Source organism: Electrona antarctica, assembly GCF_951216825.1.
Source record: "Electrona antarctica genome assembly, chromosome: 10".
NCBI lineage: Eukaryota > Metazoa > Chordata > Actinopteri > Myctophiformes > Myctophidae > Electrona > Electrona antarctica.
Window position 1 is genome coordinate 12,295,900 of NC_136791.1, and position 23,791 is coordinate 12,319,690.

Consider the following 23,791-nt stretch of genomic DNA (forward strand, 5'->3'; position numbering starts at 1 on the left):
GTAGAAAATAAAGCGCATGTTCCCCCCACACGCACGCACGCACGCACGCACGCACACACACACACACACACACACACACAGTGGTTTTATTTAACTCTACGGTGCAATTATGTAAATACTTCTATAAATCTAATTAGTCTATAGGGCCAGATAGCTGCTTGGCAGAAATGGAAATTCAAAACATATATTTTAAAGAGACTTTAAATCTTCCCAGTCGGTCTCATTGTCAGTAATCATATTATGTACAGAAGTATAATCTCAAAGAGTTTAGCAAAGGTGACAAGAGAACTAATTACATCCCTTGGGGAAGGATTCATTAGCAGAAACAGTGGAGGCAGATGACTGGCCCCTGGGCCAGTTAGCTTTCAAGGCCCAAAGTACAATATTTGTCTTTGAAATATCAGGCATGCAAATGCACTATTACTGTCATATACAGTATATAGGAATATAGGAAGGGTTAATGGCCCCTGGGCCCCGGCCCCACTGTCTATAATCCGTCCGTGAGTGCAGGGGGTAAAACCAGAACATGTCAGAGGAGAGGACACAGCCTCCTCCTGCGTGTCAGCTGTCTGTCAAGGGTGAGGAGGAGCGACAGGAACCTTTTGTTGGGGTAGATGGCACGTTTTTGGGTCACTTGCTTGATGGCATCAGAGACAGAGAGGCGCTGCCGAAGCATCAAGAATGCTAGCACCAAAGTGGCAGAGCGACTGACTCCCATGATGCAGTGCACAAACACCTTTCCTGCACAAAGGGTTGAAGGATTAGAAGGTGTATAGATGTAAACAGATTGTCATCAATAAACTGCGTTGTTTAATGTTGAAACAGAAGCGGACATGATGGCACATGGCAGATACAGCACGACAAGCCCTGATGTAGATGTGTGTGCACACGCACACATCATATCATACCGTCTTTGCTCTTCAGGCCCTTCTGTATGAAGTCAGCTGCAGATTTGACGTACTGACTGAGGTCAAACTGGTCTGAATCCTCTGCTGGAATGCCACAGTAGACACACATGTTCCCATAGTAACTCTGGTCACCAATGCTGCCTTGTTTGGAATGGGCTGCATTCAGAACATGAGTGATGCCAAGTTTACGTAACGCACTTCTGTTCTGAGCTATGGCCCTGGGAAACAGACAAGAAACACGGGTGAGAGAGGAACATTACAAACTACATGAAACAGTTTAATTAAATATTATTAATTAATTAATATGCAGCCTATATAGAAAGACAGTTTGAGTACCAAAGTACCAAAAGTACAGCACTTCCTGTACCCTGCCAGAAGTCAGAGGGGGTGGGACTGTAAGTGTAATAATTCCTTGAGGTGTGTAAACAGGTGAGACACTCACACATTTCCTATGTATAGGTTGGGCCAGACCTCGTCGACCGACGTGAGCTCCAGTCTACAGGAATCCAGGATATACTCCAGTTCTTTAATGAGCGCAAAGTCCTGTGGCTGAGTTCTCCCAGACATCTTCAGAGAGACAGTGCTTCCCAATGTAACTGTTACTCCACTGTCTGTGTGTGTGTGTGTGTGTGTGTGTGTGTGTGTGTGTGTGTGTGTGTGTGTGTGTGTGTGTGTGTGTGTGTGTGTGTGTGTGTGTGTGTGTGTGTGTGTGTGTGTGTGTGCGTGCAGTCTGACAGTGAGAGATATGAGCAGCTGGCCATTTCCGAATCCTGGTTAGCTCCAAAATTAGCTGCTGGCTCAGTGTGTTCCCTCCCACTAGTTATATGTTCTTTGCTATTAAATCGATTGTGCTCACTCCTCAGTGATGCCGAGGACATCATGTGAAGATTGAGCTGTCACCACTGAGGATGGTTATATCAGGACAGTTTTCTGTGTATAGTGGTACAGTAGAGTAGTAGGGGACCTGGCTGGCCAGTGCGGATACAGGCTCACAATGGTGACAGTGGTACCGTACAACTGGTGACTGAAAACTGTAACTACCGGTTTTACACACAATCTTGTATGGTGTAAATTATACCTGCTTAACCATTCATCATTCTTCATCACTCTTTAAACCATGTGCATTAAAAGAGCTCTGTCTGTATGGAGGCATGATTTATTTTGCCATCTATCATGTGAGAATCAGTGTTAGGGGGGGGGGGGGGGGGGGGGGGTATGCATTATATAAGTAACACATTACATAATAATGTCACTTGTTATGATCATAATATAAACTTTATATATATATTTTTTTATTTTTTCCTTATAATGAATTCATGCATATTAATCACTATACAGTTTCTCTCATTACACTTTTATGGCGTGGCACCAAAGTGGCACCAAAGTCCGTCCATCCGTTCGTCCGTCTGTCTCCGTCCGTCCGTCCGTCCATCCGTATGTCCGTACGTGTGTATGTATGTGAACTTCCCCAATACTGACGGGCGTGGTCCTCATTGTTCAAATAGAGGGGTGTTGGGCTGGGTCCATCTCCTTGTGTCTGTTCCTCTGTAGTTTTTGGTCCAGGGTAATAAGCTGTTTAAGGAAGCCTCTGTTAGGGAAAACCCAGCGCCTCTGCTGTACGGCCCGTACAGAGCTCAGAAGACTGAGGTGGTGATGGATCATGAGGTACGCTAGGACCAATGCAGCTGACCGACTCACACCCACGGCGCAGTGCACCAGCACCTTACCTGGAAAACAGAACAGCTACATTTACAGTGAGTACGTTAAAGTATACAGTACAGTTGTTGTTAAAGTGTAAGAATGTATGTGATGCATTGTGGTACCTCCTGATGTCAAAGCCTGGTGAATGAATTCAGCAGCAGGGTAGAAGAAAGGTGAAAGGTCAAATGTTGGCAGGTCATTGGCCGGAACGCCGTAGTATGTCACTGTTGTACCGTAGAAGTCATCGCTGCCTTTACAGCACATTTTACCATGGGCTGCATTCAAAACATGAGTGATTCCCAACTGCCACAGGCCATACTTGTCATGAGACATATACCTGGTAGAAATAACATACATCATCGCATCAATAACTAGAAAGGGGCACTCGCCAGGCCTGTGCACATCACATGTGTAGATAAAGTTAACAGTGGTCTCTAATATGTGTGTCTGTGTTTTTGTCTGTGTGCATTCATATGTTGGTCGCTGTGGGTGTGTGTGTAAGGAATTGTAAAACTTGTGGCAGAATAAGCTTAATTTTTTAAGCTAAGGTTTTCTCTGTTTCAGCCAAAGTGTACAAATGTGGGAATGTCTTCCATAGCCAGTGTACACGAAATGTTTGGTGCTGATTGTTCCAGTAGTTTTCCAGATTAGCCGAAAACACACGCACGCACGCACGCACACACACACACACACACACACACACACACACACACACACACACACACACACACACACACACACACACACACACACACACACACACACACACACACACACACACACACACACACACACACACACACACACGGATGAAAACAAAATCTCTGTGCCGGATTTCTGCCTGGCGGAGATAACAAATCAGACAACACACTTCACAGTCTATTACAATGCAGGACACTCACATGTCTCCTAGATACAAGTTCGGCCACACCTCGTCTCCATGGCGACAGGAGGATTGTGCTGAATGTAAGACCTGCTCCAGTTCCATTAGCGATGGGCTCTTCCACATACACTCCTTCTCACTCATGCTCTTCACCTTCCCTCCTGACTCGTCTTGCATCTCCTTTCTCACTTCTGACACGCCGCTCATTGCAGAGTCCATCATCAAAGTAGCGAGTAGCCTTAATAATATACAAAGGAAAGGTTTTCTTTTGCCTTAAAACTAAATCACACAACACAAAAACCGCACTTGGTTCTGTGAAAACACAACAACATTTCAGCTGTTGCAGCAACAGACTCACAGTCTCCGACTGTCAAAGACAGGTGTTGCAGGTCGTGTCAGGCAGCAGGAGAGGACTCGGGTACCAGATATTTCCACGTAACTCACAACATCAATAGGAAAGCTGTCGCCTGTATGAGATAGCAAATTAAGAAGCTACTATATTCCACAACACACCTCTGTTTTGGACTTGGACACATGCAAATTATGCAATATAACGGCGAGGCTGTTGTAGACAAAGGTCAAGTTACCAGCAGATTTGGACACATGCAAATGGTGCAATCTAACGGCTAGGCTGTTCTAGACAAAGGTCAAATTACTAGCAAGATGTCATGATCCAAGCAAGAAAGATCCAAGTAGCAACCATACTCCCATGCACGTGGAGGCGCTGTTTTCCCAGGCATTCTTTGAACGGTTGTTTTACTGTCCACCATATGACTCTTCCTGTTTGGCATGTTGTTGCCAAGTTGTCGCCTATGGTTGTCGCTCTATGAAGTTGTCAGAAGCATGTTGGGATTGTTGGCAATGAAATACTTCAATTGTGAGCCACTTGTTGCTTTAAACAAGTTAGTCCACCTAAACAGACAACACAAGCACAGTCCTGAGTCCTCGGAGTGGCACTAGTCTCTTGGTAAGGCGTTTTACAGAAACTAGGCTGTGGCTTTTAGATGTTTTCAAATGTGTTTTTACTTTTAGGCGAATGGCTAAATGACTGTCGAGTTTGTGAGGTGACAGATGTGATGTAAACGGGGGTGCGCATCCTCGTACAGTAATTTCTGTAGAAAAACAACACATGTACATATTTTTTAGATTTAGTTGTAGTTTAGTCTTTGGGCTGTCTGAAATCACTCACTATCGTGTCATCATTCTTTTTGATTGATTGATTGATTACTTTATAAACAGTTTGGAGAAAAAAGCACAGGAAAGTACAGTTCAATACAAGGTCTGCTAAGAGGATTTAAATGAAACCCAAGAAAGCCTATAGCTTCCTGCTCAATTCAGTGATTAGATCACTATAGGCCTATATAGTAATTACTGTCAGTACTAACTGAATTGTACTAGTATAAGTTACACATATTCAGTCCATTATGTAGGGGGGCATAACCACTATTATAGTGAGTGAGTACAGTAGGGAGCAATGTAGCCTAGTAGAATGCCTTTGATATTATATACAGTACATGTTGTGATTTACATATACACAGCCAGAACACACCCTCTGTGATATTTCATATAATTCCATCCATAGAGACATGACATCTATATGTAATATCACATGGCTATGGCTAGGAGTAATGAATGAATGGTTTTGAACAGCCTTGGTTATGGTTTATGTTATTTCATATCCCTAAATGAATATCCTCCTTGTATGTGTCATTGTCATATTGGAACGTATGAGGTCAAGTCACACAATGTAATGAGTATTACTCTCTCTCTTTCTCTCATGTCTCTCTCTCTCACACCCACACACACACGCACGCGCACGTGCATGCGGGAGAGAGCTGTGTCACACAGCTGTGTCACCGTCTTATGTGACTCACTACTGTACTGTAAGCCTCACAGACACGCTGACATGGCTAGACGGACACCGTAGAGACTAGGCTACATGCTGTTATTGTGGTTGTGAGGTTGGCTGAAGGAAATGGCTAGTGTATATGAGGGAGAACAGAACAACTCCTCTGAGGTCAATTAGTTGAGTTAGGATTTGTTAATAAAGGTTTAACAGATTGATTCACTTGGGCTAGTTGCTACACCCACACGCCCATGTAACTACTAAAGCATTTACTGCTGCTGTTCTAAACGTATTTACTCAATGTCTCTACTAGGATATAATAACCCCAGGCATGCAGTGAATGTGTCTCTGCCTATAATTAACTGAACCATCACTCATGTCATCTCTGTTGTTAGGAGTAACAAAGGAACTTCTGGGAATTTGTAAAGAATCGTACATGTAAATGGCAATTTAAAAGCCTAAACAATGTCCCACGGGTCACTCATTGTCAAGAAGATAATTGATTGTGGAGTAATTTTAGTAATATTCTGTTCTTTCTTATCAATATACCTGGCTTACTGTACTGTGAAGTCGATATGGATAAAGAGTGTCTGCCAAATGCCTAAATTGTAAATTGTGTACCACAGACGAAAAACAGTCTAAGTCCAAATTTCATTCTGACCCCTCCACGAAAAGGCCTCGTTGTCCTGAACCCTTATCTATCATTTATACATTATGGATCAATAGTGTGGACTTCGTCTGTGGCATTCAATTATAAAATGACCTGGGCACTGCAGTGTTCACATTCAGCTGTGGGCAAGCTGTGAGTGCTTGCTTATCCTGGCAGACTTTGGAGCTGTGGTGAACCCTTGCTTATCAGCAGGTCGAAGTACAGTAAAAGAGCAGGGCTGATTGTCTCATCAGTAGGACTAGGGAAGTCCTGCTGTTTGAGTGGAACATACGGTATCACTTCACCTCCACCCAGCCAGGCACTGGAATTATTGACTGTGCTGGATTACTGACTGAGGATCTGCGGAACAGCTAATTTGGTCAGTTTTATATTTACGTTTGTATTTATTTGTATAGATGGCAATGATCACCAAACCAGAAAGTCTAGATGTAATACATAGTTTGAATTATACAGCACTGTTTTTTACATCTAATTTGGAGAAGTTCTGGTAAGTTCTGGCAGACTTTATAAACTGTTTAAAAAATATATTTTTATAGATGTCGTCCCAGTACTTACATGCCTACTGTACAGTTAACTGAGCTGTTGCTGTAATAACACCAAATAGCTTACACACCACTACTGTAGGTCAAACTGGTAAGTACCGTATGCTAACAAGCTGTGTTAGTCACCAGCAGATTACCTCTCACAGAGACCGAGTGAGATCTTCTCTACTGTACCAACAGTATGGGTGGGTCAGTGTGAATTGAATTGTGTGCGATGTTGCTGAATCTATTCTCTGTCTCTGCTTTGGGTCTTACAGTCTGTGCATCTTCTGCCTCTCTTCTTATGTGCAGGGGCATGGATTCACCGGAGGTGATGGTGAGCACCTGGAGCTGTGAGCAAGTGGCCCGATGGCTGAGGGAAGAAGGCTTCGGGGAGTATGTAGTGCTGCTGTGTACAACGCACCGTCTGGACGGCACCAGCCTTTTGTCGCTGACTGAAGCAGACTTACGCGGCCCCCCGCTGGGTCTCAGCGTGCTGGGCGACATCAAGAGGCTGGCCTTAGCCCTTAGGCGGCTCCAGAGCCAGAACCAGGCCCAGATGGAGGAGCTTGGTCTCGGCTCCACAGACAGCCTGACGCCAGTCGGGGCCTCGGTGGCGTCAGCAGGCCCTGAATGTGGGCGTAACGGGGCCGACAGGAGGTGTAACGGGGGTGAGCACTCGTGTAATGGAACTGAGCTTCGCCTGAGGAATATTGACAGACAGAACAGTTATGATTCGGGTGACGCGCCGTGTCACACACACTCCAATGGGAGGTGCAGGCAGCACCACCTGGCAGGCCGTCTGGACCCAGAGCTGTGGAAGACGGCCATGAGCTCCATCTATGTTATGCTTGTGTTTGGATTCACATCGTTCGTCATGGTCCTCGTGCACGAACGCGTGCCTGACATGAGGACATACCCGCCACTGCCGGACATATTTCTGGACAGGTACAGTTACAGTATAAAATGTATGGTACCCCGTTTGTGCTTCCTTCATGCCGTTGGGTGGCGTTGTTCATTTTTATAAGTAAGTAGCCTTGCTGAGCCATGGGGCCCATAGGGCAGGAGCCTATCTCCTGTTTCTGTAGTCTGAGGCACCTTGATGTACAAGTACACCCCCTGGACATGACACTAGTATGTCGCAGGGACTTACCCCCAAACCAACCCTTGATGCTGAGTGTCAAGCAGGGAGGCACTGTCTTTGGTATGACCCGGCCGGGAATTGAACCCCGACCTCCCAATCTCAGGGCGGACACTCTAACCACAAGGTCACTGAGCTCATTTTTATAGCAGTGAGGTAAATGTTGGATTGAAGATTCCACCCCCACCCCCCCCATGTCGAGCAATAATCAAGACATCAGTGTTCAAGTCCATGGTAGGTGATATCTAATCTACATGCTGATACTGTTGTTTTTCAGTGTTCCTAGAATCCCCTGGGCCTTCGCCATGGCTGAGGCCTGTGGTCTGATCCTGTGTTACATATTTATTTTGATCCTGCTGCTTCATAAACATAGGTAACTCACGACTGCACTGTAATTATGAATACTGTAGACATTACAAGACAAACAACATATCATCAATATTATTGGACTTATACTACTACTTACTAGAATTTGTGTAGTTCCATTGTTTATGTTTACACAGATTTCTTAATGCATGCACAATGAATTCTCAGTTTATTTCAACTGTACTTAAAAATAAAATAAAATACAATGTTTATTATATTATATTATCAGACAAATTTGCTTTTAATATTACTCATTTAAGTGTATTTCTCTCTCTCTCTCTCAGATCCATTCTGTTTAGACGTCTGTGTTCTTTGATGGGAACAGTATTTCTTCTCCGTAGTTTCACCATGTTCGTCACGTCCCTCTCTGTACCTGGTCAACATCTACAGTGTGCCAGTAAGGTAGGCAGGCACAACACACACACAAACGCACGCATCCACGCACGCACGCACGCACGCACGAGTGCTCGCACACACACACACACACACACACACACACACACACACACACACACACACACACACACACACACATACAGGTAATAAATTATTCTTTTAGTAGACTTACTGTATGCTTGTTATCTTTGAATCAGCGATTATAACAGTGTTATGAAAATGTTACAGCATGTGGTGTATGTTTGTACCATAGACGTACGATGATACGTGGGGAAAGCTCCAGAGGGCGCTGGCGATCTGGAGTGGCTTTGGGATGACCCTGACAGGGGTTCATACCTGTGGGGACTACATGTTCAGTGGACACACCGTTGTCATCACCATGCTGAACTTCTTTGTCACCGAGTGTGAGTCCTAAATTAATGACTTGTGTGTTTTGAAAAAGCTGTTTCTTTTGTAATTTGCATATGGTATAAGACTCTTCAGCCTAATTTATACTTAATCGTGAGACAGTGTTTCTCTCCGGAAAATAAACGGATGAGATATCGGATTTCACCGCTGCTTACTGTTATCGTTGTGTCCCACAGACACGCCACGGAGCTGGAATCTGATCCACACCATCTCCTGGGTGTTGAACTTGTTTGGGATCTTTTTCATCCTGGCGGCTCATGAGCACTATTCCATTGACGTGTTCATAGCCTTCTACATCACCACACGTCTTTTCCTCTACTACCACACCTTGGCCAACACTCGCGCCTACCAGCACAGCCGACGAGCACGCATATGGTTCCCCATGTTCTCTTTCTTTGAGTGCAATGTCAACGGACCAGTACCCAACCAGTACCATTGGCCCTTCAGTAGACCTGCATTCATGAAGACTCTGATTGGCTGACATATCACATTGAAAGACTCGTAGAGATCATATTATGTCATAATTATAATATAGAGGATATTGTAATTATAATATAATTTTCTGTAGCCTGAAATTGATTCACAGCAAAGTGGTCCTTTGTTGAGAGTGGTTGCTAGTATTTTTATATTATTTATGAACAGATGGTGTTTACACTAATCTTATCCTGCGTTGTGTGAGGTTTATTAGAGGACAATAACTTATTCCTCTATTTCAGAGAGACAAGTCAGTCACACCTGCCTTTTAATTACTTTATTCACTTTATTAATTTGTTGTATGGCCCACAGTGGTGACACAGTGTGGGGTTTAATAATGTGGGATGTCAATTGCATTAATTATATTTTCAAGAAATGGAAAGGCTACACCATAGTTAAATAGTTGACAGGTTTTGGAGTTGTTGCCACAGTTTTCTTTGCTATGAAACAGTTGAGGGGTGGGGTTTTTTTATTTTTTATTTTTTGCATTTGGGTGTTCACTGTAGAACTGTTTTCACCAGACATACTTGAACTTTATGTATGGGGCGGCAGTGGTTCAGGGGGTAGAGTCACTGGTAGAGTGGCTGGATGCATATGGGAACCGCAAGGTTCAATCCCGGGCTCCCCCAGAGTTGGTGTCGAAGTGTCCTTGAGCAAGACTCTGAACCCCTAATTGCTCCTGATGTGCAGGTTGGTGACTTACATGGTTTCCTCCGCCATCGGTGTATGAATGGGTGAATGGAATAATCTATGTAAAGCGCTTTGGATAAAAGCACTATATTGATGCAAGATTTACCATTTATTTATGAAATACTGAAAGTGTTTTATTTGACCACATCAATATCATTCGAAAAAAGAAGGAAAGACAGAAAATCCAGGATATGTTCTATTTTGCCAATTAACTGTATTATTATTTTTTATTTTTATTTTCATAATTTATTTATCATGGAATTTCACTTCCATGTTTTTATGATTTTGTATTTTGCTTTATAGTATGAAGACTTAAACTTCATACTTATTTGTTTTAATATGGTCTGTAGACCATGGGTACCATAATAAGAATCAGAATTAATGTATTGAATACTTTATTGAACACGCCAAATGGATGACACAACAAGCCAGATGCTTGTTTCCATTGTGGTCCATACATTGCCATGGAATACAAGAGTTAAAGTATCCATTTAGGTTTAGATTTCATTTTTCAATCATGAGCTTTCTTAATACTTGCATCACTAATAACCTCATTAACAAACCAAACATTTGGATCATGGCTTTTCAGGGGTATCTTATGAGAAACACGTCTCTGCTATCTCATTGTTCCTACTCTATAGCCGCCCAGTCTACTGAAAGTTATTTTATTTTGTTAATACTTTTTGTATGGATTATTAGCCTTTTGGCTCAACAATAAAAGGTTTACTAAAGTAACTGTGTGTGTGTGTGTGTGTGTGTGTGTGTGAGCTGCGTGCTGTTCCTGACATAGGTCACATTTGGTGTTTCCAATGTACAATTATATTAATCTGCACAGATAACTCATCTGATATCACTTTCTGGATAAACAACTGGAACACTTTTCAATAATATTTGATAACTAATCTCTCACAGACAGGTTATGAAGTGTGTGACGGACCCGTTCTCTATTAATGGGAAATGTAAACAAGTGCAGCTGATTTACGAGGGTAGTAGTTACAGTAAGTGTTAATATTGATATTGATGCTTGCCTAACTGGTCGATATGTAAGCATCAGGTCATTGTAAAGAGTCTCTCGGCTATGAACATTTTTAGATGCTGCATATTTGCAGTGCAATTCCTACCTAATATGATTAATACTACAGTATATGTTTCAACAGGGTGTGCCCACTGTGTACGTGCCTTAGGCTACTAACTGGCCCTAAGAACTAGTAATATAGAGAAGGCTAGAAGGAATGCACACACATATATAAAGGCTGCATCTGAGAGTTCTCAGAAACTTCAGCTCCTTGTCTAAGGTCACATCAATACTCAGGATGGTGAGTACTGTACATATCTGGCATTGTGAGTCTAGTGAAGACTTTTCAATGTACACACTATAGGCTACAGCATTGTGATGAGTAATTCCTCTTTTTTTTTACACAGGATGTGATTGATTGATTGATATATAGAATGCATATATTATCTGCCAAAAAGTTATTTATTATTATTATTATAATATGTTTTTGATACTATTTCAGAATTCCCTCCCAGTGATCGTTGTTTTTCTGGGGCTGGTTGTGCTGTGTCAGTCCTCCTGCTTCATCAACAGGCTAAAGATAACAGACATATTCCACCTTCCAACAGGTGAGTTCAGCCCCAACAGTCAACAGTGGAATAGATAGTGTTAATTACTACCGTCATTTACGTCTAATTTATACTTTATCATACAGCAGTGTTGCTCGCTGATTGTTCTTATTCTTTTTTTTTTTACTGATTTTCTAAATCAGTTATTTCTACTGAGTGACATGACAACGTTAGTAGGCCTATTAAATTATGCTTAAGTTAAACGTTACACATTGGAATGGCATGAGCAGTGGAAAATAAGGAAAGGCTCTTCTGTGTTCGCTAGAGGCTGAGGAGATTGGTGTCAGGTTGAGCCATTATTTGACTGGACATGAGGTGTTCCAGTTGCTGTACTTTATGCCGCCTGACTCAAAATGTACCAAATGGACACACATTCACATGCATACTGTAGTGCCCTGGTTCCCAAACACTGGGTCGGGACCCATTTGTGGGTCGCGGACACATTTTTATGGGTCCCCTTATTTTTTGTTTCCTACATTTTCAAAAATCGTTCCCAAAAAGCAACATTTTTCATTAATTGAAAACAAGTTTTCAGTAATTTAAAGAAATCAAATACAAATCTAAGACATTTTATAAATTAGAAAACAAATGTTTTCTAGTGAATATAGTAGCCGATCTACAAGCTCATAGCGGTGCGAAGCGACGCGTTGTGAGCTTGTAGATCTGTTATTTTCACAAGTTTGGGTCCGGGGAGACATCACATTTCTCTTTTGGGTCACGGGTAAAAAGGTTTGGGAACAGTGTGTATACGGTACACCACTGGTTTTCAAAGTCCGTTCCGGGGACCGTGAGGGGGTTCCAGGCGGTCAAGAACAGTTTAAACACTTTGAGAACCACAGCAGTACACACAGAATTATCCAGAGCAACACCTGGATATGTAGCCTAGGTGTATTATATTATGTGTTATTCTTTGTGTTCAGGTTGTGTGGATAAGGACAGCAAGGAGCACGCCTTTGGCTCTCACTGGACAACTAAAGACTGCTTGGCATGCTCCTGTTCAATGCGAGGCATGAGCTGTTGCACCAAGTAAGACTTTTCTCTCCTTCGAACTCAATCAAATCCCACTAACATATAACCCTTTATCAAACAGTGTTTTTGTTCTTGACTATGTGGATTGTGTGCTTATATATTTTGATGGTGGCTTCTTGTTAGGTTTCTTATATCTTAACTCTGTTTCATTCATAGGCTTCCATCACAATCCTCGATGAGCATTCCTGCAAAGTGTGAGATAATTGTGAATAAAGCGACCTGTTCTTATAAGATAGCATGTAAATAAGCTAATAGCTGTTAATGGCTGATTGGACCAATTAGACCCACAATGGAACTAAATGCTCTCAATCATTCCCTGAATTCTGATTCTTCAGTATGCATGTGAATAATTTATATTACTGTAAATTGTCACAGATTTATGCTACTGTTAGGCCTACAGGGCCAATAAAGGTCAAATCTACAACTTATTTGAATATAGTGTGTGTTTTCTGTCATTTTCAACATGTATAGTTTGTTAGTTTGATCAGTATAATGGGGTTCTAGCTCTGCAAGCGATTTATCAACCTAATGACATCTTACAAACACTGACTTGTGCAGCAACAGGTATTCTAGTGGATGCTTCCATCTGTTTGAAAAGAGGTGACACCTTGAAGTCAGGTACATTTTGGACAAATTGCACTTGGATGTTCACTGTCACAGTAATAATAATAATAATAAAGCTTTATTTATATAGCACCTTTTAAGAACAAGTCACAAAGTGCTTAACAGAAATATATAGAGAAAACATGGATCAAAAAGGCATAGAATACAATAAAGACATTTGTCAATAGAACATAATAGAAGATAATAATACAAAATAAAAGAATCACATGGGTGATGGGCTAAATGCAGCTCTGTAAAAATGAGTCTTTAGGAGCGATTTAAAATGTGACACAGACTCGGCAAGCCTGATCTCCAGGGGCAGGGCGTTCCAGAGTGACGGTGCCCGGATCGCAAATGCCCAGTCACCTACAGTTTTTTTGCAGCCTGATTTTATGGTCAGAAGGGTCGATCCGGATGATCTCAGTACGCGAGCTGGATCGTAAGGGTCGAGTAAGTCAGATAGGTATGCTGGAGAAAGACCGGATCTAGCTTTGAATGTGAATAAGAGTAATTTAAAATCAATTCTGTAGGAAACAGGGAGCCAATGTAGGGAGGCCAGAATAGGGGTAATGTGGTCGAATTTTCTGGAGCCTGTTAGGAGGCGAGCTGCAGCATTCTGAATGAGTTGTAAGCGGTTGATCGATTTTTTTGAGAGGCAGGAGTATAGGGAATTACAGTAGTCGACACGGGAGTAAATTAATGCGTGGATAACTTTTGTGAGGTCGGGACGGGAAAGAAAGGGTTTGATTTTGGCTATGTTTCGAAGGTGGTAAAATGAAGACTGGATGACTTTCGTTACGTGACCCTTGAGGGAGAGGTCAGAATCCAGAGTGACACCCAGGTTTCTGGCTGCAGATGAGATATTGGGACGTAGGGGGCCAAGGCTAAGTTCTAAACGTGCTCTGTCAGATGGTGGGCCAAATAGTAGGACTTCAGTTTTGGATTCATTAAGTTGGAGAAAGTTGTTTGTCATCCAAGCCTTGATGTCAGCTAGGCATGAGTGCAGTATGGCTATGCTGGAAGTGTCGTGTGGATTGATGGGGAGATAAAGCTGTGTCGTCGGCATAACAGTGAAAATTAAGATTGTGTTTCCGTATAATGTTGCCAAGTGGGAGCATATACAGGGAGAACAAGATGGGGCCGAGAATTGAGCCCTGGGGGACACCACAGTGTAAAGTGGCTTTGGATGAGGTGGATTCACCAATGCGGACTGAGAAACATCTATCACTTAAATATGAAGCAAACCAATTCAGGGCTGTGCCCGAAATGCCCACATATTTCTCCAGACGGTTTAAGAGCGTTATATGGTCGATGGTATCAAATGCTGCTGTTAAATCTAGGAGAACTAGGACGGAGCAATTTCCAGAGTCCGTAGTTAGGAGATCATTGACCACCTTTAAGAGGGTTGTTTCCGTGCTGTGGAGGGCACGGAAACCAGACTGGAATTTTTCGAACAGGCTGTTCAAATAGCCTGTGAGCTTGGTGAAGACAACTTTTTCCAGAACTTTGGACAGAAACGGTAATTTTGAAATTGGTCTGAAATTGCTCAGTACAGAGGGGTCGAGGTTTGTTTTTTTAAGGAGGGGCGAGACTAGTGCAGCTTTGAAAAGGGGGGGAACAGATCCAGAGGACAAGGAACTGTTAATAATGGAAATATTGCAAGAGTAGTTCCTCTCTATAAAAAGGGTAGCAAGTTGGACCCTGGGAACTACCGCCCTGTGTCCATCCTTTGTTCCATCTCAAAGGTCATAGAGAGACTAGTATATGAACAGATAAATTCATATCTGCTTAATAACAAGCTTCTTTTTGAATTCCAGTCAGGCTTCAGAAAATCTCACTCCACTGATACATGTCTGTTATACTTGACTGATAGCATCAGACGTGAGGTTGACTCAGGCAAGTACTGCGGCATGGTCATGCTGGACCTTCAAAAGGCTTTTGACACTGTGAACCACTCCATACTGCTAAACAAGCTGAAGGCAATCGGTTTTGATGGCCCATCGTTAAACTGGGTGAGATCTTACCTTGAGGGAAGGAAACAGGTGGTCGATGTGAATGGTACCCTGTCTACTTCCCTCCCAGTAGAGTGTGGGGTCCCCCAAGGGAGCATCCTAGGGCCTCTACTGTTTCTAATTTATGTAAACGACATGAACTCGGCATGTAAATGCAATCTGTTCTTGTTCGCAGACGACTCAGCTCTCCTGGTCTCGGACAAAGATAAGTCGCAGGTCGAGAGAGTACTCAGCACAGAGCTCGGTAGCATCTGTCTTTGGCTCTCCGACAACAAATTGTCACTGCACCTTGGGAAAACTGAGTCTATTCTGTTTGGTTCAAGTCATAACCTCAACAAGTCCCCGGGCTTCACAGTTAGAGTGGGTGACAGTGTGGTCACAAATAGGGAAGAGGTCACTTACTTGGGTTGTATACTAGATAACAAACTCACGGGTGAAAAAATGGCAATGAAAGTGATCTCAAAGGTCAACCAGAGAACTCGTTTCTTGGGCAGGATATCCCCTTATGTCAACAGCAGTGCTATGAGGATCTTGGCCGGTGCCCTCATCCAGTGCCACTTTGACTATGCTTGTACTTCATGGTACAGAGGTATCTCCAAGCTATTGAAAACAAAGCTGCAGACCTCCCAAAACAAGCTTGTAAGGTTACTACTAAAATTGAACCCCAGGTCTCATCTTACCTCTGCCCACTTTAGTAGCCTGGGATGGCTAAGAGTGGAGGAGAGAGTATCTCAGCTCTCATTGTGTCTGGTCTTCAAGATCCTAGATGCCTCTGTTCCTAAGTACCTGCTGGGCTACCTGCCCAGAGTGAGGGATGCTCACAGGTACTCAACCAGAGGAAGTCCATATGATCTAGTTCCCCCCAGTTTCAGGACACTCAAGGGAAAAAATGCTTTTTACTACGCAGCCACTACTCTGTGGAATGCACTCCCTCCAGCCCTGAAATCCCTAAATTCTATTGCAAGATTTAGGAAAGACCTGAAATCATGGCTCCATCTACACACTAACTGGTCATAGTTAGCTTCCGACCCTGGATAGCCCATCTCCCATGCTCTGGACTATTCTCTCAGGGTACCTCTTGTCCTATGTATATAGCTCCCAGCCTTATATATAAGGATTATTTATTATATGTTCCATGGTTGTTTTTGTTTGTACAGTATGTTTGTGTATAGTTTCATGTTTCAAAGTGGACCACAATGGAAACAAGCGAAGGCTTTTTTGTGTCTAAGTCCATTTGGCGTTTTTTAAAATGATGTCATTTTCTGTAATTTTCTTAAACTGCCAATAAAGTATTCTATCTATCTATCTATAAAGGATATGGGGACCAACGGTGGGAAAGATTTCCTTAAGAAGGGAGGTGGGGACAATATCTAGGGGGCAGGAGGAGGATTTCATGTGGGTGATGATGTTTTGAAGGTTTGCAAGGGATATCTGGCCAAGAGAGCAGAGGGAGGCAATGGGGGTGACAGAAGCAATGACCGCTCTGCTGCACATAGAGGCAGTTGAAAAGGGCTGTGCAGTGGCCAGCTGAGACCTAATTGAGTCGATCTTATTAGTGAAGAAGGTTAAAAATTGCTCACAGCAGTCAGGGGAAGCCTCAATGCGGGTCTGGGGACCTCCGGTAACCTGCTCAATAGTCCTGAACAGGGACTATTGAGTCCCTGTTCAGGACTCAATAGTCCTGAAGTAGGAAGTGTTCTTTTGACTAGACACATTTTGACTTTATGTATGACACTGAAATGTATTATATATTGTTTTTAATTTGATAAACATCAGGACTTGATTTCAAATTCAAACAAAATCAAAATGTTATTATATAGTATAGTAATGCTTCTCACCAAATGTTATTAATTGTGATAAATGTAATTTTAATGCTTAAAATCTTGAAATCAATTGTGTCCCTGACTTTACTGTCCCCCCTGTTACCCTGATGCAAATCCACATGTAAATGTCCCCTGACTAGTTCTTGGATAAAGCGCCTTGGATAAAGGTGCTATATAAATGCACCATTTACCATTTATCCAAATGACTTCAGAAAGTAGCATATATTTTTGATAGGAAACCCTACACAAGAAGTATAAATTGCCTTTCCCCCCCAATGTTTTAGGTTGCATTACTGATGTGGTAAAGAGGAAATTGATACATTTTCATAATTCTGAAAATATGGTTGATAAATATATTAAAATCTTACTCTGTGTTCACATTGTGATACCATATTCTTCATTACATGAGAAGTAATGGCCATCTTTAGCATAAAATATCCCCCTGTTGTCCCCCTGTTACAGTGTAAATGGATATTTATATGGAACATTTGAAATAATGCATTAAGCTGGACAAATGTGTTTTTCTGACAGCTGAACATGTCCTCTTTCAGAAAAAAGAAAGAAAATATTTTGTTTTGAAAAGGTTACTAGGCTGAAATGGTCCGGAAAAGTAGGAATGACCCCAGACTTCAGACACACATGACCACAAATGGAAGCAGTATATGTAGTGTTTTCATAATCATAATCTTTTTCAAACAAACCTCCATTCTGTGTTCTCTGTTCTTCAGTGTGTACACATCCACCTAAAGCGGTTTATTTTACAATGATCTTACATCTCTTGGTATATTCGCCCCCAACTGTGAGCTGGTTGTGGATTATTATGACTCAGTCTGTGTTCTGCCAACATGGTGATTAAATCAGAAAACACAAAGGGGTTTCCTACTTTTCTTTATCTAAACCCATGTGGTTACACATTGCTACAGTCTGTTGATGTTATATCTTATCCGAAATAGATAATTCTAATACAGGAAAAACCTAAAGCATATTTTGAATTGAGTTTGCATTTATTCCTCGTTCCAGTGTCTTCATAGGCCTACAAAGTGCTTCTCATATGGATATAGTAGCATCGTGTCATATTCACAGTTGTCTGATTGTGCATTAATAGTTAATCTATAGTCTAAAATGTACAAATGTTTATTCAGTTAGAACATGCACATGTCTAGTGTGAATGTCAGACAAGTCTATTTATTTATTTTAAAATCGTATTCTTATTTTTATTCATATCACTATACCCTTACCTGTACCTGTCCTGTGTTCATGCTTATGCTGTTGCTGCTATGACACAGGTGCATTTCCACATGGGGTTCAATACATCTTTTCTTATCTCATTTTTATTTTATTCACAAGGTATAGTTCAATAGTTTCACCACTGGGTGTCAGTATAGCTAGTCATTTGGAGACATCAAAGGCTCCTACAAGCCATTAACAGACATGTTCAAGGTGCTTCTATTCATACAAACACCCTGGCTTGTGTCTCGTTTTGCTCTCTGGACCACTCACTCTGGATTCACTCACATTGTCAGTCATCTTGTCATCCTTTGTCACCATTTCCCCACAAATCTACCAGGTTAGTGCTGTGCAATTGAACTATTTATCAGTCAAAATGGTCTTTGTTGTGGACAATCAGTATACATTTCTCATTTTTTAATTTTCTCTAATCAATTAAATGCTGAATCTGTCAAATCTGAATCTGTTCACTTGTAGGTTGTGCAGTTGTTGAAGATTATTATTGTTATTATGAGTAGGCTAGTAGCCTATATTATTAATATCTTTCATATACCGTAGGCTACATTCACAAATATTTTTCATACATTCAAACCATGTATGATATTCAATACTATTTAGAATTTAGTAAAGCTGAAATGCTGGATGAAGTGTTGGTGAATAGTTAATAATTACTGGCAAAAAGCCTAATATGATATCACATGGTCTTTAAAAGTGTGAATAGTGTGTGAGGTACTGTATGTGAAACAGCTACATTGGGTAGCTGAAAGCAGGTCAGATTTCCATCCTACATACTGTATACCAGTGGTTCTTGGGGGTCCTTTACATTTTCATGTAACAGACCCTGGACCCCCAAATGAAACGCACGTACTATTTGGCCACGGCCCCCCATCTGAAAATATTTTGTTTCAGAGACTCCATACAAGGTTTGTGTTATTAAAATGTTTTTTTTTTTACACAGCAGATCTACAAGTTCAAAACGCATCGCATAATGATGAGCTTGTAGATCTGCTATTTTCAAACACACCATAACTAATAATTTTGCTGTGGACACCATAACCCCCCCAGGGACCCCTGGGGGTCCCCAGTCCCCACTTTGAGAACCAATGCTATATACAGTGCATGGACTACACACACACACACACACACACAGGGCTGGCTCGTATATATAGGCCACATAGGTCATGGCCTAGGGCGGCAGATTGCCCAGGGCGGCAGTTAGGGCCGCCCTGGCCCTAACTGCTGCCTAACTGCTGCCTACAGAATGTAAGCTTTCATATGATGTATTGTTCATTGAAATTGGAAAATATTTTAAAAGGATATGACCCTTTGAAACTTGTTGAACCAGAAAACCCAAAGTAGGAAAATTGCCCTGAAAAGATTTCAAAGGAGAGAAAAAATATATCCGGCCTAGGGCGCCAAATTGCTTAAGGCCGGCCCTGCGCGCACTGTGCAGGACACACACACACACACACACACACACACACACACACACACACACACACACACACACACACACACACACACACACACACACACACACACACACACACACACACACACACACACACACACACCTTGTTAAGGAGATACAGACTCATGGTCTGCTGATGGTTTGTTTATAATTGAATAAGGGTCTCTCATGGGTAAAACAGTGTTTTTAATGTCTCTCACTCGGTCTGTTTAATTTCCAGACATACATAGATTCTGGAGTCTGATTCACCGCTCTTTTTCTATGGTGAGTAAAAGAAGTCATTGGTTTCTATATCACCTGCCGTATTAGCCCATTTCTATAGCCATCCGAGCAGATGACTCATGACTGAGACATATATTCAGCTGTTAATAAGTTGCTTTTCAGAACACAGAATCAGCAGATGTCATCTCATTAGAGAAATGTCTTTCACACATTTGTCCATTAACCAGGCACAGAAGACCATGATATTTGTTGGCACGTCACAGAGGACTCTTGACTGGCTGATATGAAATGAACAAGCTAGAAAGACATGAGTGAGACTGAATAACGTCAGGTCATGCTGCCCTTCTGCTGCAGAGGTTGTTTTGCTGTCATTATTAGTGGAAAGTAACTAAGTACATGTACTGGTACTGTACTTAAGTACAAATATAAGGTGCTTTTACTGTAATTGAGGATTTCATGCAATGTTCTATACTAATACTAATGTATTTCTACTCCACATATCAGAGGCAAATATTGTAGGCTACTATATTGTACTCCATGACACCTTATTGGTTATTTTGGATATTTAGAATATTATTACAAAACATACATTCAAAAAAATAGCAGGTCTACAAGCTTGTAGATTACGATTTTGACACATTTTGAAAATGGGATAAGGGGACATTCTGTACATTTTGAGTACTTTGAGTGAGTAAGGACTTTAGTTGTATAGATAGAGTATTTCTACAGTTTCTATCTTCTGTAGGAGAAAACTATCGCACACCTAGCAATCAGGCGTATGCACAGGTGCGTAGGCCAGTGGACATCAAAGAAAGCAATAAGGTACACCCGCACACTGTGTATCTGCTCGGCACAAGAGTATTGTCTTATTTAATGAAAATTAAATAAGACAATACTCTTGTGCCGAGCAGATACACAGTGTGTGGGTGTACCTTATTGCTTTCTTCTCTACAGTTTCTATCTTGAAAAAAGAATTGTTCTTATAAGTTAATACTATAGACATGGATTAGATGACCATTGAATAAAGTAACATTTATAGCTGCTCCTATACCGAATTCCCTCCTCGATGTTGTAAGATGATAAGAGCGCTCCTCACTTCACACGGGTGTGATTGTTTTTTGTTCCACTATGGACGTTTTTATTGGACTTTATTATCTGCAAACCATATGCATCACTGGCAGTAGTGAACTGAAACTGTTCATAAAGAGATGGCTCATGGAAGCTGCCTCAAATCCCTCTATGGCCTATTATGTCCATGCAGTTTACCTGACTTATGGGGCTTTATTTATTTTACTTTCTATATACATTACATTGTATATAGATTTACATTTATTTCTTTATTCTGCACTTTAGACACTGTTAGATCTGATGTAGAATGTGTAAACAGGGTGATTTTCTCCAGATTGCAGATTTTCACAGCATGCCTCTGCACTGAAAGGAAACAAGGCTGGGGGGAGGGCGGGCACGGTGGCACAGTTGGTAGTGCTGTCGCCTCACAGCTAGAAGGTCCTGGGTTCGATTCCCACTCGGGACGCTGTGGGTGCTGGCGGCGTGCCTCCTCCTCCTCCTCCCACCTCATCAGTGCCCATACCCGAAGGCGGGGTTGGCAAAAGGGCCTTTCTATGTGGAGTTTGCATGTTCTCCCTGTGTCCCCTAGGGTAGGTACCCTCACAAAAAACATGCAGTAATCCTGGTCTCTAAACTGCCTCCCCCTGGCCAGCCGCCCCGCCTGATGGAGGGGAAAGGAACTGGTTGGAATAACGTGTTCCTTCCACGTGCTACGTCCAACCAGGGAAACTCCCCCCTGTCAGGTGTAAAGGAGCAACTTGGACACTCAGGCATGAAGGAAGCATGAGTTCAAGTCCGTTGCTCTCCCCATGTCCCCCATATACAGTATGGGGACTAGGTTGGCGGAGGGTGTGTAGAGCCCAGGATCACATTAGATAATTGACACAGGGGTGAAAAATGGGTTACAAAATCGTGGGATAAAAATTATAGAGAAAAAAAAAAGGAAACAAGGCTGGGACCATTTTATTAGTCTGGCAATAGCCATTCCTCCTTATTCTGAAATCTTGAAAAAGATGTTGCACTTTTCAGAGAATAAAGACCTTTGAGACGAGAAAGGCCAATCATTTAAATGCATAAATGGAGATGATCTTTTAAATCAGAATATAGTAAGACAAACAACTGTTGATTGATTAATTAATACACATTATGACAAACCAACATCAGCAAATGATTAAGCTGATTTTGAAAAGCACACTCATTTGTATTTTGTATTCATCATCATCACAAGCGTGAAGCTACATTTCATCTATGGAATTATAATAATTATTTGTCAATTGCATTTGCACCTGCTGTGACTCACTCATTCAGTCCTATATTCTCTCATTCCAACTGTGTTACCATCCTCAAGAGAAACTCGTTACCACGGGGCGTGCATGCATTATCGCGTCCTATATGGCCATAGCTGCCTGGGGGCCATGCAGTTATATTACCCCTGCCTCCCCCTCTCTCCATCCCTCGACAGGCATCAATTTGCCTATCGAGAGAACAGGGGCACTGATGACGCCATTTCCTCCGACCCTACACTGTGCACTCACTCACCTGGACAAGAGCAACACTCACGTACGGATGCTGTTTATCGACTTCAGTTCGGCATTCAACACTATCATCCCATCCAAACTCATCACTAAGCTTGGTGACCTTGTGGCAACCAAGGACCTGGACATCACTCCCTCCATCTGTAACTGGATCCTCGACTTCCTCACGGACAGACCCCAGTCTGTTAGGATAGGCAACCTCACCTCCTCCACCCTAACCCTGAGCACTGGTGTCCCACAAGGCTGTGTGCTGAGCCCCCTTCTTTACTCCCTCTTCACCCACGACTGCACCCCTATGCACGGCACCAATACCATAATCAAGTTCGCTGATGACACAACGGTGGTGGGTCTCATCAAAGACAACGATGAGACGGCCTACAGGGAGGAGATCCAGCATCTGGCGTTGTGGTGTGCCGATAACAACCTGGCGTTGAACACCAAGAAGACCAAGGAGCTCATCGTGGACTTCAGGAGGACTAGGGCTGTCACTCACGCTCCCATTCACATCAACGGAGCAGAGGTCGAACGGGTCCCCAACTTTAAATTCCTGGGGGTCCACATCTCTGAGGACCTCTCCTGGACCCTCAACACCGCGTCTCTGGTCAAGAAGGCCCACCAGCGTCTATTCTTCTTGAGGAGAAAGCACACCTATCTCCTCAGATACTGGGGAATTTCTACCGCTGTGCCATCGAGAGCATCCTCACGTACTGCACCACGGTCTGGTACGGAAACTGTACAGCCTCTGACCGGAAGGCACTGCAGAGGGTGGTGAAAACTGCCCAACGCATCACCGGAACATCTCTCCCTGTCATTAAGTCCATCTATGACAGACGGTGCCTGAGGAAGGCTCATATCATCATAAAGGACCCCTCTCACCCCAACCACAGTCTGTTTGCCCTCCTCCCCTCTGGGAGACGTTATAGGAACCTTGGTTCCAAGTCCAGCAGACTTAGGAACAGCTTCTTCCCCTCCACTGTCATCTACCTAAACTCCTCATCCACTCCTCTCCTCCCTCCAGTGTCAGCCCCCAACCCATCCACCATCCCTGTCGAGACTCTAGACTCATCCTAGTCTTGCACTATGTGGACTCGTGTGATATGGCCACTGGACTTGTGGAATATGGTCTCTGGACCTTAGTTTAGCACTTTGTGCATTGGGCCACGTGCAATAAGGG

General features: G+C 42.6%; 3 protein-coding genes and 1 long non-coding RNA gene across 7 annotated transcripts; 2 read left to right on the forward strand and 2 right to left on the reverse strand.

The window, feature by feature from the left end:
* Positions 1–497: 497 nt before the first annotated feature.
* LOC306931246 (dual specificity protein phosphatase 13A-like) lies at positions 498–1,519 on the reverse strand. The gene is made up of 3 exons (XM_079512538.1): positions 1,351–1,519; positions 909–1,126; positions 498–741 (listed from the first exon to the last, which is right to left on the reverse strand). The coding sequence occupies exons 1-3, from the start codon at positions 1,473–1,475 to the stop codon at positions 530–532; spliced, it is 555 nt and encodes a 184-aa protein (XP_079368664.1). The 5' UTR covers positions 1,476–1,519; the 3' UTR covers positions 498–529.
* Positions 1,520–2,325: 806 nt separating this feature from the next.
* On the reverse strand, positions 2,326–4,125 carry LOC306931309 (dual specificity protein phosphatase 13A-like). Of its 2 annotated transcripts, none has more exons than XM_079512650.1 (4): positions 4,006–4,125; positions 3,512–3,730; positions 2,732–2,946; positions 2,326–2,635 (listed from the first exon to the last, which is right to left on the reverse strand). In XM_079512650.1, exons 1-4 carry the CDS (start codon positions 4,026–4,028, stop codon positions 2,406–2,408), a joined length of 687 nt encoding a protein of 228 aa, XP_079368776.1. In that variant the 5' UTR covers positions 4,029–4,125; the 3' UTR covers positions 2,326–2,405. The 2 variants fall into 2 exon arrangements, with proteins under 2 accessions (XP_079368776.1, XP_079368777.1); XM_079512651.1 differs by having other exon boundaries at positions 3,851–4,122.
* On the forward strand, positions 2,501–10,735 carry LOC306931308 (sphingomyelin synthase-related protein 1-like). Of its 3 annotated transcripts, none has more exons than XM_079512648.1 (6): positions 2,501–2,662; positions 6,842–7,477; positions 7,948–8,043; positions 8,321–8,438; positions 8,686–8,836; positions 9,017–10,735. In XM_079512648.1, exons 2-6 carry the CDS (start codon positions 6,846–6,848, stop codon positions 9,319–9,321), a joined length of 1,302 nt encoding a protein of 433 aa, XP_079368774.1. In that variant the 5' UTR covers positions 2,501–2,662; positions 6,842–6,845; the 3' UTR covers positions 9,322–10,735. The 3 variants fall into 3 exon arrangements, with proteins under 3 accessions (XP_079368774.1, XP_079368773.1, XP_079368775.1); XM_079512647.1 differs by lacking the exon at positions 2,501–2,662 and adding an exon at positions 4,311–4,459; XM_079512649.1 differs by lacking the exon at positions 2,501–2,662 and adding an exon at positions 6,717–6,735.
* Positions 10,736–11,520: 785 nt separating this feature from the next.
* Positions 11,521–13,084, forward strand: LOC306931275. Its single transcript, XR_013790997.1, has 3 exons — positions 11,521–11,627; positions 12,548–12,653; positions 12,813–13,084. It is a non-coding gene; the product is annotated as an uncharacterized lncRNA (long non-coding RNA).
* The last annotated feature ends 10,707 nt before the right edge of the window (positions 13,085–23,791 follow it).